The sequence below is a fragment of the Artibeus jamaicensis genome, unplaced genomic scaffold, assembly GCF_021234435.1.
Source record: "Artibeus jamaicensis isolate MK-2021 breed Jamaican fruit bat unplaced genomic scaffold, CSHL_Jam_final scaffold_369, whole genome shotgun sequence".
Classification (NCBI taxonomy): Eukaryota; Metazoa; Chordata; class Mammalia; order Chiroptera; family Phyllostomidae; genus Artibeus; species Artibeus jamaicensis.
This window is the reverse complement of record NW_026522042.1, coordinates 23,961,949-23,976,585: the sequence shown is the minus strand read 5'-3', so window position 1 is coordinate 23,976,585 and position 14,637 is coordinate 23,961,949. Positions and strand designations below refer to the sequence as shown.

Genomic DNA, 14,637 nt, shown 5'->3' with positions numbered 1-14,637 from the left:
CCAAGTTTTACATAAATGTGTACAAATGTACATAATGTATTAAAATCAGCAGTAATATCCCTCAGCATTTTAATCAAATCATCTTTTAGCCCAACATGTATCACCTAAGTGATGCAGGCTGATGTTGCCCTAAAAAATTACAGAGTTAGAGATCTGCTTGGAATAAGCATTCAGGTATGAAAATAAGTCCATGCCTCCAAAATATTCTAAATACGTATTTTTTCTTTCTGCTTCTGTTTATATTGCAATGTGATAAGGCCAGGAGGAGGGCCCCAGCTTTCTTCTATCATTTTAGTACTTGTCTTAGACCCTGTCTTCTCCAAGGGTATAGCCACTAATCAAGCATCAGCATCCTTGTTTCTAAACTCTATCAGAAAAAGCAGCTGTTGCCAATGTCCACTTAGCTGCCGGCACTCTGAAAGAGACGTAGGAGAAAAAAACATGTGCAAAGGGTGCACTAGGCCTTTCTGCAATGCCCTGCGCAAATGAAACCTCCTACTTGGAAGGTGGATGCGATCCTTGTTTTGAATGTGAAGCCATACTCTATTTACCTACTATAAAGACATTCATATTCTGGGGCTCTTGATAGTTCTATATGAGACACTTCTGTTTTTATCTATCGTACCTAGTGGCAATAAATAGCTCCTAGTATCAAAGAAAGGCTGTGTGGCAGACATGCATATTTTATTCATAATACTGTTTATTTCTAAATTAAAATATATGTGTGTGTATTTGGAGTAAATATATATGTTTATATTTATATAAATATATACTAAATATATAATATTAAATATATATAATACAAATATACATAAGACTCATTAAATTTTTATATTATATAAATATTTATATTATATATTTAGGTAAATTATTGTTACTTGTCTGAGTCCATTTGGGCTGCTATAGCAAAATACCACAGACTGGGTGGCTTATAAACAACAGAAATTTATTTCTCACAGTTCCGGTTGCTGGAAGCTCAGTATCAAAATGCTGGCAGCCCTGATGTCTGGAGACACTTGATTCCTCGGTCAGCGGTCTTCTCACTGCGTTCTCTCAGGGAAGAAGGGACAGGGAGCTCCCTGGGTCTCTTTCATTAGGACACTAATCACCTTGAGGAGGACCCCACCCTCGTAAACCTAATCAGCTCCCCAAAGCCCCACCTTCTGATACCATCACCCTTGTTACCAAACAGAAAACACAGAGGCTTGGCTGCCCGTCGCCCCAAAAGCCAAACTTGTGAGGCAGATGTTGGTGCAAAAGGAAAGAGCTTTTACCCAGGTGCTGTGCAGCCTGGGAGACGGGCGGACTCCTGTCTAAAAGCTCACCTCCTCGGCAACACCAACACACAAACCAGTATCCAGAGTTTCTGCTCCAAATCAAAGTGTAGTGCTTTGGAGCAGGCCGGTGGCCACTAAGTGGGCATCCACTTAGCTTAGTCGGTTCCGATTGCTGTCCATTTCAGGCTCCTTCCCAGAAGCCATGGGCTATGCAGCTGCTAGGGCCTCAAGGTCACATACCCCCAGGCCAGAGAGCATGCAAACCAGGTGGGAGGAGCAGGGAGAGAGAGAGACCCCTTTCTGGAAGCCGTGGGCCACGTGGCTGCTAAGGCCCATGTCAGTGCACCGTTCCAGAGCAAGACTTTAGGCAGCAAGCCACGAGCAAGCAAGAGCCAGAGGGCATTTTTTTGTTCCCCTGGAACCATATTAGCTTGGATGTGGGACAGTCCAGGTGCCTTCTCATGCTCTGGGTGGGTCCTCCTCCCAACCAATCCCATCTTTCCCCAGGTTAGGCTGAGAGGCCTCTTTGGTCCACAACCTCCCCCTGCTGTCATTTTAACTTCTATGGCACAAGTGCCTGCCTTTCCCTGGTCCCACACACCATTGGTTCTGGAAGGTGAGGAGGAGCGCTTTTCCCTCTACCAATTATCTTGTTAGCCTTACATATGTTCAGTGTAAGAGCTTCCCCCTGCGACCATCTTGGCCAGGCAGGGAGACTCCCCGGGCCCCAACCGACCATCCACCAGTAACACCACAGGGGTTAGGACTTCCGTAAGAATTTGCATGGGTTATAAACATTCAGACCATCACATGATTCATCACTCTTTATTAATTTTAATTTTCAAATGCTATTTATTCAATGATGACAAATCATATCCTTTCAAAAATTCCCTAAGGGTTGTTGATCTGCTAAAGAGTAAGAAGAAAAGAACAAAACAATCTTGGTGTATTCTCTAGTAAATGAGACATGCAGCTCTCCTGGTGGAAATCCCCTGCCTCCGCTGCTGGTGTCCCCACTTCAGTGAGAGTGTGGAGCAGCCAGGAATGACTGCTGAGAATCCTGCTACTGCGCTCTGGCCAGGAGAGCAACAGAGCTCTTGTCGTGCTCCTGAGTCCTCCCGAGCACAGAGTGTTCCTCATAGATGTGTCGGGCCGCCATTGCTCTCTGAGTGTGAATTCCAGGACTACTAAGCTATGGTTGTTGACAAAGAAAAGAAAAGCAGAAAGCACGACTGCATTCTCAGCAGTGCTAGGCACTGAGGGTGCACCCCCATTATCCCGTTAGGGCCAGGAGCGTCAAAGAGTGAAGATGAGCGAATCCCTGAAAGAGGCAGGTTCTAGGCCTCCACCTCTACTTCCTCCATAAATAGATTTCATCCCTCAGGGCCTAACTCAAGCTATACTGGTCCCCTTGGAGCACCGTCGAATGTCTTCTCTTTCAAGATGAATGGAATTTAAGGAGGAGAGGGGGAGATTTCAGAGCCCTCACGACTGCTAAAATGTCAGAGCTCAAAGTCCAAGATTGCCTTTCCCTCCTGGCCCAAAATAAATGGTCCCTGCCTGACAAAAACTCAACTTCAGAGGCAGTTCTTGGAGTTCACAACTACCATGGTAGCTTGGATGGCAGTTCTGAAATCCCTAACTTATGTTTTTCCTTGAAATTTTACTATTCATTTGAGCTGATTGCAAAAGGGAAAAGTACATGTTTCTTTTCTAGTGAATGATTTAAAATGCAGTATGTATACTACCTGCCAAAGAAAAATACATGCTGAGCTATAAATTATTTGTTTTTAAATATGTATTTTCATTCAATTAAAGACATTTATGTGCGCCTAGTTTGTACCGTAAGCCGTGTCAGATATTGCCAGCGCACATATAAAAGGGGATTTAGTCCTTGTTTAAAGACATTTTTAATGTAATAAAAGGTAGTAATGCTCTGTAACAAATCAGTCCCCAACTCAGTATTTTAGCACATGTATCTGTGTGCCATCATTGGTTGCCCCCAGCTGGGCTTGGTGGAGCTTGGCTCTCAGCAGCAGGTTGGGGCCAATTCTGCCTGCTCCTTGGGACTCTCCTCATCCTAATATCAGCGGACTAGCCAAGGATGTTTTATTTTCTCATAGTGGTAGAAAAGCACCGGAGGGCAAGCCCAACCATACCAATGGCTTTGGGAAAATCACATTCCCTGGAATCCACTGGCCAAAGCAAGTCAGAGGGCCAAGCCCAATATCACCAGGAGAAGCTGCAAAGTCATGTGACAAAGGGTGTGGGGGTACAGGGAGGGGTGCAACCTTGATCAAAATAGTACAGTCAAGCTCATTAGGGAAAGATACATTTACAAATGCCTGTATAACAATGGGTGGGGATTCAAGAATGAAGGAATTAATTATTTCTCAAAGATATCAGGAGGATGTTCTTAGAGAAGGAGGCCTTTGTGCTCAGTTGCAAAAGGTGTTTGCGTTTCAAGAGGAAGACAGAGTGGGTAGAGGCGGACAATAATTCAAAGAGGCTCCGTGAGCAAAGTTGTGGACATGTGAAGGACATTTGCAGTGTTAGGTTATAAAGCAGTACATTCAAAGGAAAAATTATTGCATTAAAAAAGTATTTGGGTATGAAAACTACAAATAGGCAATCAGTGGAAATTTAGGTGTTAGAATTTTATGTTATATGTTATTACTGGAAGTTCTCTGAAAAAAACAAGTGTTAGAAAATCCCCAAGGTATGAAATGTGGAAAAACACACAAGGATAGAATTTTTAAGTCTTTAGAGCTATAATTGGAACTGGAAATGACTTAGAAATCATCTAGTCCAACTCACTGCTTCACAGATGAAAAAATCCATATTTTGGAGAAAACAACTGTCCTTTTGTCTGTGTATGTGTGTGTGTGTGTGTGTGTGTGTAAGATGTGTAAGATATATACACATATTTAGAGAGAATAAATGACTTCCTAGATAAATATATCCACCAATGATGTAAAATATATATTTATAGATACACATTCTTCCCCACACATACATAGAGAGGTGGGGGGATACGAAATGGCAGACTCCCTATAATAGTTTTCTGAAAAAAATAACCCCCCATAATCTTAAACACCACTGTGTCCTCATCAAGTGAGCTGTCTCGTTCCAAGGAACAAAATATGACTCAAATTATTCAAGTGCAAAGGAAAGGGGTTGTTACTAAGAAGGAAAAATAAATATTGTCACAGATATCCAGGGCTTGGAAGCACCATCTGAAATCTAGCCAAAAAGGGGGTTCTCCACAGACCCTGGGCCCCACAGTTGGGGATGCAGTTACCAAAAGGTGGGGGGCTGGACACTAGGGACCCCGGTAAGGGCAAAGACAGGAACTGTTTTACCCCCATTGGCCTGAGTTCCTCTGTGAAACTCATTCTCCTCGTTTATACATGAAGCATATTTTTTGCCTCACTAAAATATAATTAAAAAATTAAATCAGTTTGTGTTCATAATATATGAAGGCTACTCCCAGAATAGAAATAATGAAACTTTGAAGTTGTGCCCTTTAGATAATCACCTTTCGTGCAGATCAGAGGTCAGTGAACTGACTCTCAGGCCAAATCCAGCTGGTTCGTTCTCATAAAACAAATTTTATTGCAACTCCCACTCCTGTTTTTTACATATTGTTCACGGCAGCTTTATGCACAACTGGCAGGGTTGAGTAATTGCCACAGAGCCGGAGCCCGTATGGCCTGCGGTGCCTGCAGTATTTCATATCTGGCCCCTTACAGAAAAGTTTGCCTACCTCCCTCCACCCCCCACCCAGCACCCCTCGCCCCCGGTACAGAGGATAAGCCCCTTTCCGGAACTGGTGAAACTTGCATGAGTTCCCGCCTCTGGTGACGGGTTCCGCAGGGTCTGCCCAGGATGGGTATCAGTGGAATGAGAGTGTCACTGGGCACCGGCCTCCTTCCGAGGCTGGGCTGGGACCACCATTAACCCTTTGCTCTCTGTCCTTTGCCAGACTCCGACCTGAGCATGCGCACACTGAGCACGCCCAGCCCAGCCCTGATATGTCCACCGAACTTGCCCGGCTTTCAGAATGGAAGGGGTTCGTCCACCTCCTCGTCCTCCATCACAGGGGAGACCGTGGCCCTGGTCCACTCCCCGCCCCCGACCCGCCTCACGCACCCGCTCATCCGGCTGGCCTCCAAGCCCCAGAAGGAGCAGGCCAGCATAGAGCGGCTCCCGGACCACTCCATGGTGCAGATCTTCTCCTTCCTGCCCACCAACCAGCTGTGCCGCTGCGCCCGCGTGTGCCGCCGCTGGTACAACCTGGCCTGGGACCCGCGCCTCTGGAGGACTATCCGCCTGACGGGCGAGACCATCAACGTGGACCGCGCCCTCAAGGTGCTGACCCGCAGGCTGTGCCAGGACACACCCAACGTCTGTCTCATGCTGGAAACCGTAACTGTCAGTGGCTGCCGGCGGCTCACGGACAGAGGGCTTTACACCATTGCCCAGCGCTGCCCAGAACTGAGGCGCCTGGAAGTCTCAGGCTGCTACAATATCTCCAACGAGGCTGTCTTTGACGTGGTGTCCCTCTGCCCCAACCTGGAGCACCTGGATGTGTCAGGTAAAGGGCAATCTCCGACCAGTGAGGCCTTCCCAAGGCAGTAGATGCCGTTGCCACTTGGGAGCGGCCGCCTCTGGTTAACCATCAAAGATGGAGGGTGGGTGTGAAAGGAGCCGACTTCCAGAGAAGCTGGCTCTGTGTAATCAGGACCCCGGAGGCCAGAGCTGTCTCTTCCATCAAATGATGTCAACTTCTTAGAAGAATTTAGAGGCATCTCTTTATCTGGCACTTTAAGTTAGCATGACTTTTAAACATCTTTCCTCCCGGTACTCTCACAGTCAGTTGAGCAACCATAGATAATGGGAACCGAGTACCCTATCAGAGGTAAATAAGGACCAAGTGTCTCACTCAGAGGCACAGGGAGTTTAAACCCACCCCACATCCCTGGGTTTATGTTCCACGAGCCTGAGAGCAGTGCTGAAGGTGAGTGTCTCCTTATATCTCACTGCACTTGCCTCCCCCATGGGTTGATTCTGTATCTTTTCTTAAGCAACACTTTCAACTACATAGGCCAAAGGTAAGGCCTATTGAGTGAGGCTTTTAGTTCTTTTAAACATGGAGGGAAATCCCAGCGTGGCTGCTTTGCTCGAAAACCCCTCTCAGGCAGGAAGAATTAAAACCCAGACTCACACTTTGGCGCCAGACGTGGATCCGGCCAGACTCACAGCCTCCCTTTATCTCCTCTGCTGCCCGGTGAACAGATGAGCATTTGAGGGGCTGAGATGTGTAAAATGCATCAGGGAGTTCAAGAAATGAGCAGCGTGTGCCGCGGCGGCAGGGAGAGTTGGGGGAGGGTCAAGAAGTAAGAACCACGGTGATGGGCAAATAAACAGAATTCGGGCTTTACAAGCACTTGAGGTACATGACACCCTCTGAAAAAAACCCGAGGTAAAAGCCAGCTCTCTCAGCTTGCTCTCTCTTTCGAAAGCCGACATCTGAAAATATTTCAGATGACAGTCAATTATTTTGTGCAGATTCTTTCCCTCGCTGGCAAGCAACTCCTTGCTCCCCTCCTCAGCTGGCTTCAGTACAAAACCATAGTAACCATATGTTCAGTTGCGAGCAGCCATTGGCATAAAGAAGCAGGAAACGAAGAGATTTTCTTACATTTTTCCTCCAAGGAATTCTGGAAAGAGAAAGCACTGTGATGTGGTGGAAACTTATTTCAAAACCTTGTGATCTGGGACAATTTGCAGCTTTCTCTAGATATGTTTCATCTTCAGTTTTTTTAAAAAAGGGGGAGCAGGAGGTTGGACTCTGTAACATTCTAAGATTCTGGACATCATGGGCCTCTTTTATAAACACCTCATTTTCTTTTCTTTTCTCTGATGAGGAAATTATTTATTTTCGGAATCCCCATCTTCATATAAAGGACTCCCCATACAACCTTAGCACAGGCTGCAAGTAATTGTGCCCTGTCGTTTGGAGTCCTGTTGAAATTCAATGCAAAAACTACTTTGGCTACTTGAGAATGGAAATTCCTGGGCTTCTAGCTTGAGTGAGTGGGACCTCACTCACTCAATGGGAGCCTCTTTGACTAACCATTATGGAAGATTCGATGCCCTTCCTTGATACCAATCGGACTAATTTGCAGATCCAAATATACAGGGTCTAGCAGAAGTAACGCCTGCTTGAGCATGTTTGGTAAGGTAATAATATGGGTGTGATAATTTATCGTTTTAATTTAAATATTTCACCTAAAATGTCATATGGTGTGCTTCAGTGTGATATTGTTATATTATAGAATTACATGCTTATGATTTTGTAATAAAAGACTTTGTAATTTAAAAAGGCATTATTTGTGCTGAACCCTGTATTTGTATAGGTCCTCACATGTCTCCCAGAACCCTTCCTGTGATATATACACATAAAAAACAAAACAAGGGGACCCTGTAACTCACCAAGAGCACAAAATTTCAGATATGGGGTGGGGGCAGGATTTTCAGGTAGATGGACTTAAAAGATCCAATAAGCCATAAGGATGAACGTAACACTACCTCTGAAAGGCGCCCTCATTTCTGAGGGAATCTGGAAATTGTTATATTGATACAGGGAGCAGCCAGAAGGCCAACGCAGGTGATTTCACTTGTGACTTGTTCTCCTTGGTTTTTCCAGCTGGACTCTGATACTGGCCACCTTCTCAAAGGCAATAGGCTTGACTCTAGAGACTCATTGCTGGTCTGGATCTTAATTGCCCCAGAGGACATGAGGCTGCCTCTTCGGTCTCCAGCAATGCAGAAAATGCCCACCTCAAAAGCTATCTTTTCAAGTCAGTAAAAATTACTATAACTAGCAATAGTGTTTTTTTTAATGATCACATTTTACCTTTTATAAATGTTTAGTCGGGGTTCTCCAGAGAAATGTAAGCAACAGTGGATCAAGAGTCGAGAAACTCTGCCCTGGTCTCACTGAGCCTGGGACGTCTCGTCTTTAAAAAACAAAGGTTAAATTGGATGACTTCTTAAGGTTCTCTCTATGCCTGTAATGTATGAATGCATGAGCTAGCCACAGGTATTACCTGCTGAGTCATGGACCAATGTCTTTTTAACCCAAACTCAACCAATCCTTAAGTATTAAAGCTAAAGTTAAAATTTTAAATTATTATTGAAAATAAACATGTGAAAATAGTTTCTTTACGAAAACTGAGCTAAACTAGGATTTCATTAAATTTGGAACTAATTTTCAAAAACAACGCATGTATTTCCTCTGCCCGAATACAGTATAGCTAGTATTTTTCTGTAGGGCAACAAATTTTGCTTGGTATTTAAAATATACATGTATAAAAATAGCAAAACAAAACTAAGTATTCAGGAACAAAGTTTATCATACATTCTTGAGAAATAATGCCTTCACAGGCACCATAGACGGGCAACCAACACTATGGACATACAAATTCAGTGGAAGCAGGATCAGAGTTCATCTAGAAAAAGAAATGCAAAACGAAGGAAGATTTCAAAGCCAAAGTTGAGAAGTACCAACCACCTTCTACAAAACCAGGGAGCCCACTGTGTGGGGAGCCTCCGATGAGTTGCATCTTTGTTCTCCAATGCTGCATTGTATGCTTTACTCCTTCCTGAAATTTTTTGAGTTGGTAGCACGTGGCTTTTGAATCTCGTTTCTCCCAGGACCTGAATTTTACATGAGTTTCCTGGGCAGCCTGCCAGGAAGTGGGAGGAAAGTCCCAGTTAGTGCTATTGTGCAGCTGCTTGGAAGCCTTGGATAATACTTAAGCAACAAGGCACAGAGGTGCCGGGGGTGAGGCACCTAGCTTAAGATCTGCCAGAGGGACTTGGACAGGGCAGAGAGAAAGTGAGCAGTCTGTGTAGTGAAATGAACTATGTATACATATGCATTTGTTTATACACTATATGGACTGTGCATATTAATCTTCACATACTAAAAATATACTGTGTACATTTCACATGGTAATATATAGTGAACTGAATTATACAACAAAATGTTTCATATGGTATATAAATATGTAATTATATAATATGTAGTGTACGTGTGTATATAATTTATACACACACATGTTCTTAGGGGAAGAAGGGTTAAAAACAATGTTTAGAGAGGCATCCAAAGATACCTTCCTGAACTTAATTTCCTTATCTGTAAAATGGATTATTTTTAAAATATGGTAAAAAAATGTTTATAAAAACACTTTGAAGACTTCATAATTCCACATAAATGAAATGCATTATAATAAAGTAGACAACTGTTTTTCGGCATAGATATACCTCAGCCAGGGTCGCAGTCCTGAGGACACTTAAATGTTGGAAATTGGATTATCCTGTCTGATCTTCCTGTAGAAGACCGTGTTCACTCCACAGGCCATTCACTCTTTCATTCTGCAGGTATCTAGTGAGCACCAGCTAGGACCCAGGTGTGAAGGACAGAGCAGGGAACAGCCGAGTCCTTTTTCTCAGAAGCCGACATTCCAGAGTGGGGACAGCAAATACCAAAGTGAACAAATAAATATAGGATGTCACAAAGTGATAGAGAGTGCTGAAAATGAAAGGGAGTCAGGCAGGGGAGGGAGGAATTGTCCAGTAAACTGACCTGTGCTCAGAGACCAAAGAAAGTGGGGGTGGGTCCATGGAGATCTTGGACAGCCCTGTCCAGTGCACGACCCTGAGGCAGGAAGATGTGTGAGGAGTGTGCAAAGTAGCAAGAAGGCCGGTGGGGTCCCAGGAGTGAGGAAAGAGATATGGTCGGGTGCCCAGGCTGCCGGTCCTTCCGGGCCTCTGAGGCTTTGTATTTTACACTGGGAGTGAAATGGGTGCCATCTGAAGGCTGTGAGCAGAGTGGCAGGTTTGCAGTTCTTTCTATCTCTCTGGCAGCTGTGAGGAGCCCAGAAGGTTAGGGGCAAGGCAGGGCAGGGAGACTGGCAGAGGGGCTAGAACAATGCAGATGACACAGTTACCCTTTCTCTACACAGGAGAGTTGAATTGAATCCCCAGATGGTCACCTTGTTAGACTAATAACTACAGGCGTTTCCCAGAGAGTTTTTGGAGCATATCCCCACCCATTATCTGGTTTTGCAACCTCATCTCTTCCAAAAGCTAGAGGCACACCTCCTGTTGAGTCCCATGTTATAAGGAAAGTCTTGAGACAGAAAAGTTAAGCCTCTTGCCTGAGGCCATAAAAATAGACTTGAAACATCTGTGACTCCCAATCAGAGCTCCTTCTGCCAAACCAAGGCCAAGGCCAAGGCTTCTTTTACATATGATACTTCTTTGGACCAGAGAGTGCCCAAGCCATTGCAGCAGACCATTGCAGGGGAAAACCAGCTTTTATTGACCTTCTAGAACATTCCAGGACAAAGGCAAGATATTTACACAAATGTCTCATTTCTTCTTCACAGTCACCTTTCAGGGAATGTCATTGTCCCCATTTTAAGACAAAGGCTCGATTTGCCTCGTGTGTGGCAACTAGTGATGGTCTGGAACTGGAGCCATCGTCTTTCTGATTCTAAAGCCTGTGAATCCCCTAAAGCCCCAAAGTACTTTAAAAAAATCAATGAACACAAGAACCCATTCTTGCTCTCCTTCTTTGTAAAGGTTAATTAAAAAAGGGGTAACATGGGGAACCTGGCTTGGGAGGAAGGCAGGAATCTGTCTTGCCTCATCCAGGGGTGAGCCCACCACCCTATTCCGGCGGTTGCTCTGAACGTGTGTTCTGTCTCTCTGTGTAGGGTGCTCCAAAGTGACCTGCATCAGCTTGACCCGGGAGGCCTCCATTAAACTGTCCCCCTTGCATGGTAAACAGATTTCCATCCGCTACCTGGACATGACCGACTGCTTTGTGCTGGAGGACGAAGGCCTGCACACCATCGCGGCGCACTGCACGCAGCTGACCCACCTGTACCTGCGCCGTTGTGTCCGCCTCACCGACGAGGGCCTCCGCTACCTGATGATCTACTGCACGTCCATCAAGGAGCTGAGCGTCAGCGACTGTCGCTTCGTCAGCGACTTCGGCCTGCGGGAGATCGCCAAGCTGGAGTCCCGCCTGCGGTACCTCAGCATCGCGCACTGTGGCCGGGTCACCGACGTGGGCATCCGCTATGTCGCCAAGTACTGCAGCAAGCTGCGCTACCTCAACGCGAGGGGCTGCGAGGGCATAACGGACCACGGCGTGGAGTACCTCGCCAAGAACTGCACCAAACTCAAGTCCCTGGACATCGGCAAGTGCCCTCTGGTCTCTGACACGGGCCTGGAGTGCCTGGCCCTGAACTGCTTCAATCTCAAGCGGCTCAGCCTCAAGTCCTGCGAGAGCATCACGGGCCAGGGCCTGCAGATCGTGGCGGCCAACTGCTTCGACCTCCAGCTGCTCAACGTCCAGGACTGCGAGGTGTCCGTGGAGGCCTTGCGGTTTGTGAAGCGCCACTGCAAGCGCTGCGTCATCGAGCACACCAACCCCGCCTTCTTCTGAAGGGACAGCTCCTATCCGGCGCTGTTTTCGGACAAACATGAACAAAGCGAAATGTGTTTTTCTAAAGCAGCATATGTAAGCACCGACACCCACTCATAACAGCTCTTTCTCCCAGGAAGGTTCTTAGGCATCTGGCTTTTATTTTTTTCTAATTGCCCGGGGCAGCAGAGGTCATGGAAGGGGCTGGGGTGGGCAGGGTCAAGTTCTATTACACTAAATGGTGTTGCTGTTCAGGTCATTTGCAGGCAGTTTCTGTTCTCACCACAGATGTACCTCAGAAAGCTGATTTCTTGTCATTGGAGATGCCCGGTTCTGTTTCTCTCTCTTCCTGATCACATTTCTGGGATTCTGTACCCCATCCCTCAATCCCCCAGCCCTCTGTCTCCAACAGCAGCTACATCAACTTATCAGAATAATAATTCCACTCATACCTCCTCCTCCTCCTTCTGCTCAATTGGCCTAAGCCACACGCCTCCATCCTACATCCAAGCAAATTCTTATTAAATTCATGTCACAGCACCTGGTAGACACAAAGTACCTTGAAACCTTTTAAAAGAATCTCTTTCAACAAGCCACACAGTAGAGAGGAGATTTGCATTCTGCCACTGACCAGCTCTGTGATTTTGAACAAAACATTTGACCACTCTGGGCTTTAGTTTCCAGCACTGAATCAGAGCCCGTCCAGCCCAAGAGTTTTGGCTTGATGCCCATTTCAGAACTGAGGGGACTGAGATGTCAATACACAAAAGTGCCTTGGCATAGAGCACACGGATGATCTACCACCTCCTCCAAGGGTGCAGATTCTAGGGATGCTTTCAGGAGATTCAGAAGTGCCAACACCAGTGTCCCGCGAGTCCTTCACTCCAACCTGAGCATCACTCCCACCCCTGGTTGTTTGGGTGAGTGGGTCTCTTGGGCATCTTCTCCCACTCTGCTAGAGCAGCCCCTTCGTGGCACCATGAAATCCCTAATCACAGCAAAGCCCATATCCCCCCGTCAAGCTGATCTTTCAAATGGAGGGAAAACCCTCATGATTTTTAACTAGGAAACAAGGCCCCAGGCAGCACAGTCCTGTAAGGTTTTTCTGACTCCTCTGCCTGCACACAAGGCCTGCAGCAGGCACATCTGCCCTGCAGCTGACGGGAACAGATACCTCGGTTCGTTGTCATTCCGATCACATGTCTACTTTTCTCATCTATTTATTTTTGTGTGCATCCAGACTTCATCACATGAAGCCTGTTGGGGTTAAGTCATAACGTTAAATTGTGCAGACTGCCACTTCGTGTGCCTTCCCCTGTGGCTGTCTGCGTGTTCTCTGTCAAAGAATGCAGGGCAGTCTTCCAGGTGTTCCAATACTGTTCGCTTGAAAATGCCAGACAAATGGACGAGGGAACACATTGATAGAGCTTAGACGCTGGTTTACCAGCCAGAGCCCTGGAATAGAGCCTTAAAGTCATTGCCAAGTATGAATTTTAAAGGTCCTATTTGGATAGCAACCCATTTGCTAGCCTCATTCATGTGAAATCAGGATGCCAGAAGAAATTCCATTGCTTATTTTCATCAAATTGAGTTGCCTTTTGTCGATAAACACATGACCTCTCCCAAATTATTCTGTGGCCACGCCCCTCCTTCATCAGTGTTCAAATCACCCATCCTTCCTTTCTCAAAGCATCCACCATCCAAACCCAGAACCTCTGCATCTCCAAGGCAAGCATGTGGAATCAGTTTCAGACCAAGCTTGCACAACGCTCGACAACTGCACTCCCACTGTAGGCTCCCTGCGTTCCTTTGTCTTCTGTTGTGAAGGAGATAGAGTGAGGTGGTGCCTGCCCAGGAGATTTCTTTCATGCATCATGGGAAATACGGTCTTCTTTCCAGTCAACACAATCAACAAATCAGATGTGCAATCAGGGCCATAGGGCAGGGGCCCAGGTGTGTGGATAGATAAAATGTCTGGCTGGAGATAATATCTAGTGATAGCCATAGAGTTTAGAATCATGAAAGGGTTTCAAGGTAGCATTCCCCTGCTCTGTGACTTGTGACCTTGTCTAAAGCTTTAGAATTTGAGAGTCACAAAGGACTGTTCCTAACCCTTGGCACTGGGGTCTTCCCAGTGAGCTGTTTTCATACTCCCAGAATGAGAAGGGAGGTCCAAAATGGTTCCCCAAATCAGAGAAAGGGAGTCCTAGTGCAGATATTTCGATCACCGCCATTTGACTACAACATCTACACTGTCTTCCAACTGGGAGACAAAGACAACTGCCATCCTTACTGCCCAGTACATACCGTCTTTCCCACTTTCCCCGTCCCCCCAGTCTTCCTTTCTATTCTGCTTCCCCTTGGGCTGTGAATTTCTGACAGAGGGAACTGGGGAAATAGCTCAGCAGATTTTTAGAGACCAAACAAAAGGCCTCAGTAGAAAATTTATCTGTTTTAAAACATTGCTTCCTTCCTGCCTCTGCTAAATTGAATGCTCATTGTTTTTTTTATCCTAATGTTCAAATCACTGCGTGCTGTATGAATCTAGAAAGCCTTAATTTACTACCACCAAGAAATAAAGCAATATGTTGGTAATTGGGTCAAGCCTCATTTAATATCCTGGCCATAGGAGCTTGGTGTTCAGACGAGACACAGAAAAGTGGGCAAGAAACTTGCCTTATGTTAAAGTCAAGAGCAAGTCAGATCACTGCGGCCGTCGTCCCTGTAAAGTTGCATCCTTGGTTTTGTCACTTCCCTTGGCTCAGTGACTTTGGCTGGAAATGAACAAGTAAGTGAAAAGTCTTTATCATCACAGTTTAGTTCAGGCCTTCAATTCTATACTTGCCAGATATA

At 45.8% G+C, this 14,637-nt stretch overlaps 1 protein-coding gene across 2 annotated transcripts in view; it reads left to right on the top strand.

Annotated features, from left to right (window-relative positions):
• The window catches only part of FBXL7 (F-box and leucine rich repeat protein 7), a 341,960-nt gene extending 327,581 nt beyond the window's left edge, over nucleotides 1-14,379 (top strand). For both annotated transcript variants that reach the window (XM_037154553.2, XM_037154554.2), the window contains 2 exons: nucleotides 5,263-5,874; nucleotides 11,069-14,379. In XM_037154553.2, the coding sequence (XP_037010448.1) occupies nucleotides 5,263-5,874; nucleotides 11,069-11,805 (1,349 nt within the window). In that variant the 3' untranslated portion in view covers nucleotides 11,806-14,379. The remainder of the gene's footprint in view (nucleotides 1-5,262; nucleotides 5,875-11,068) is intronic.
• Nucleotides 14,380-14,637: the final 258 nt, after the last annotated feature.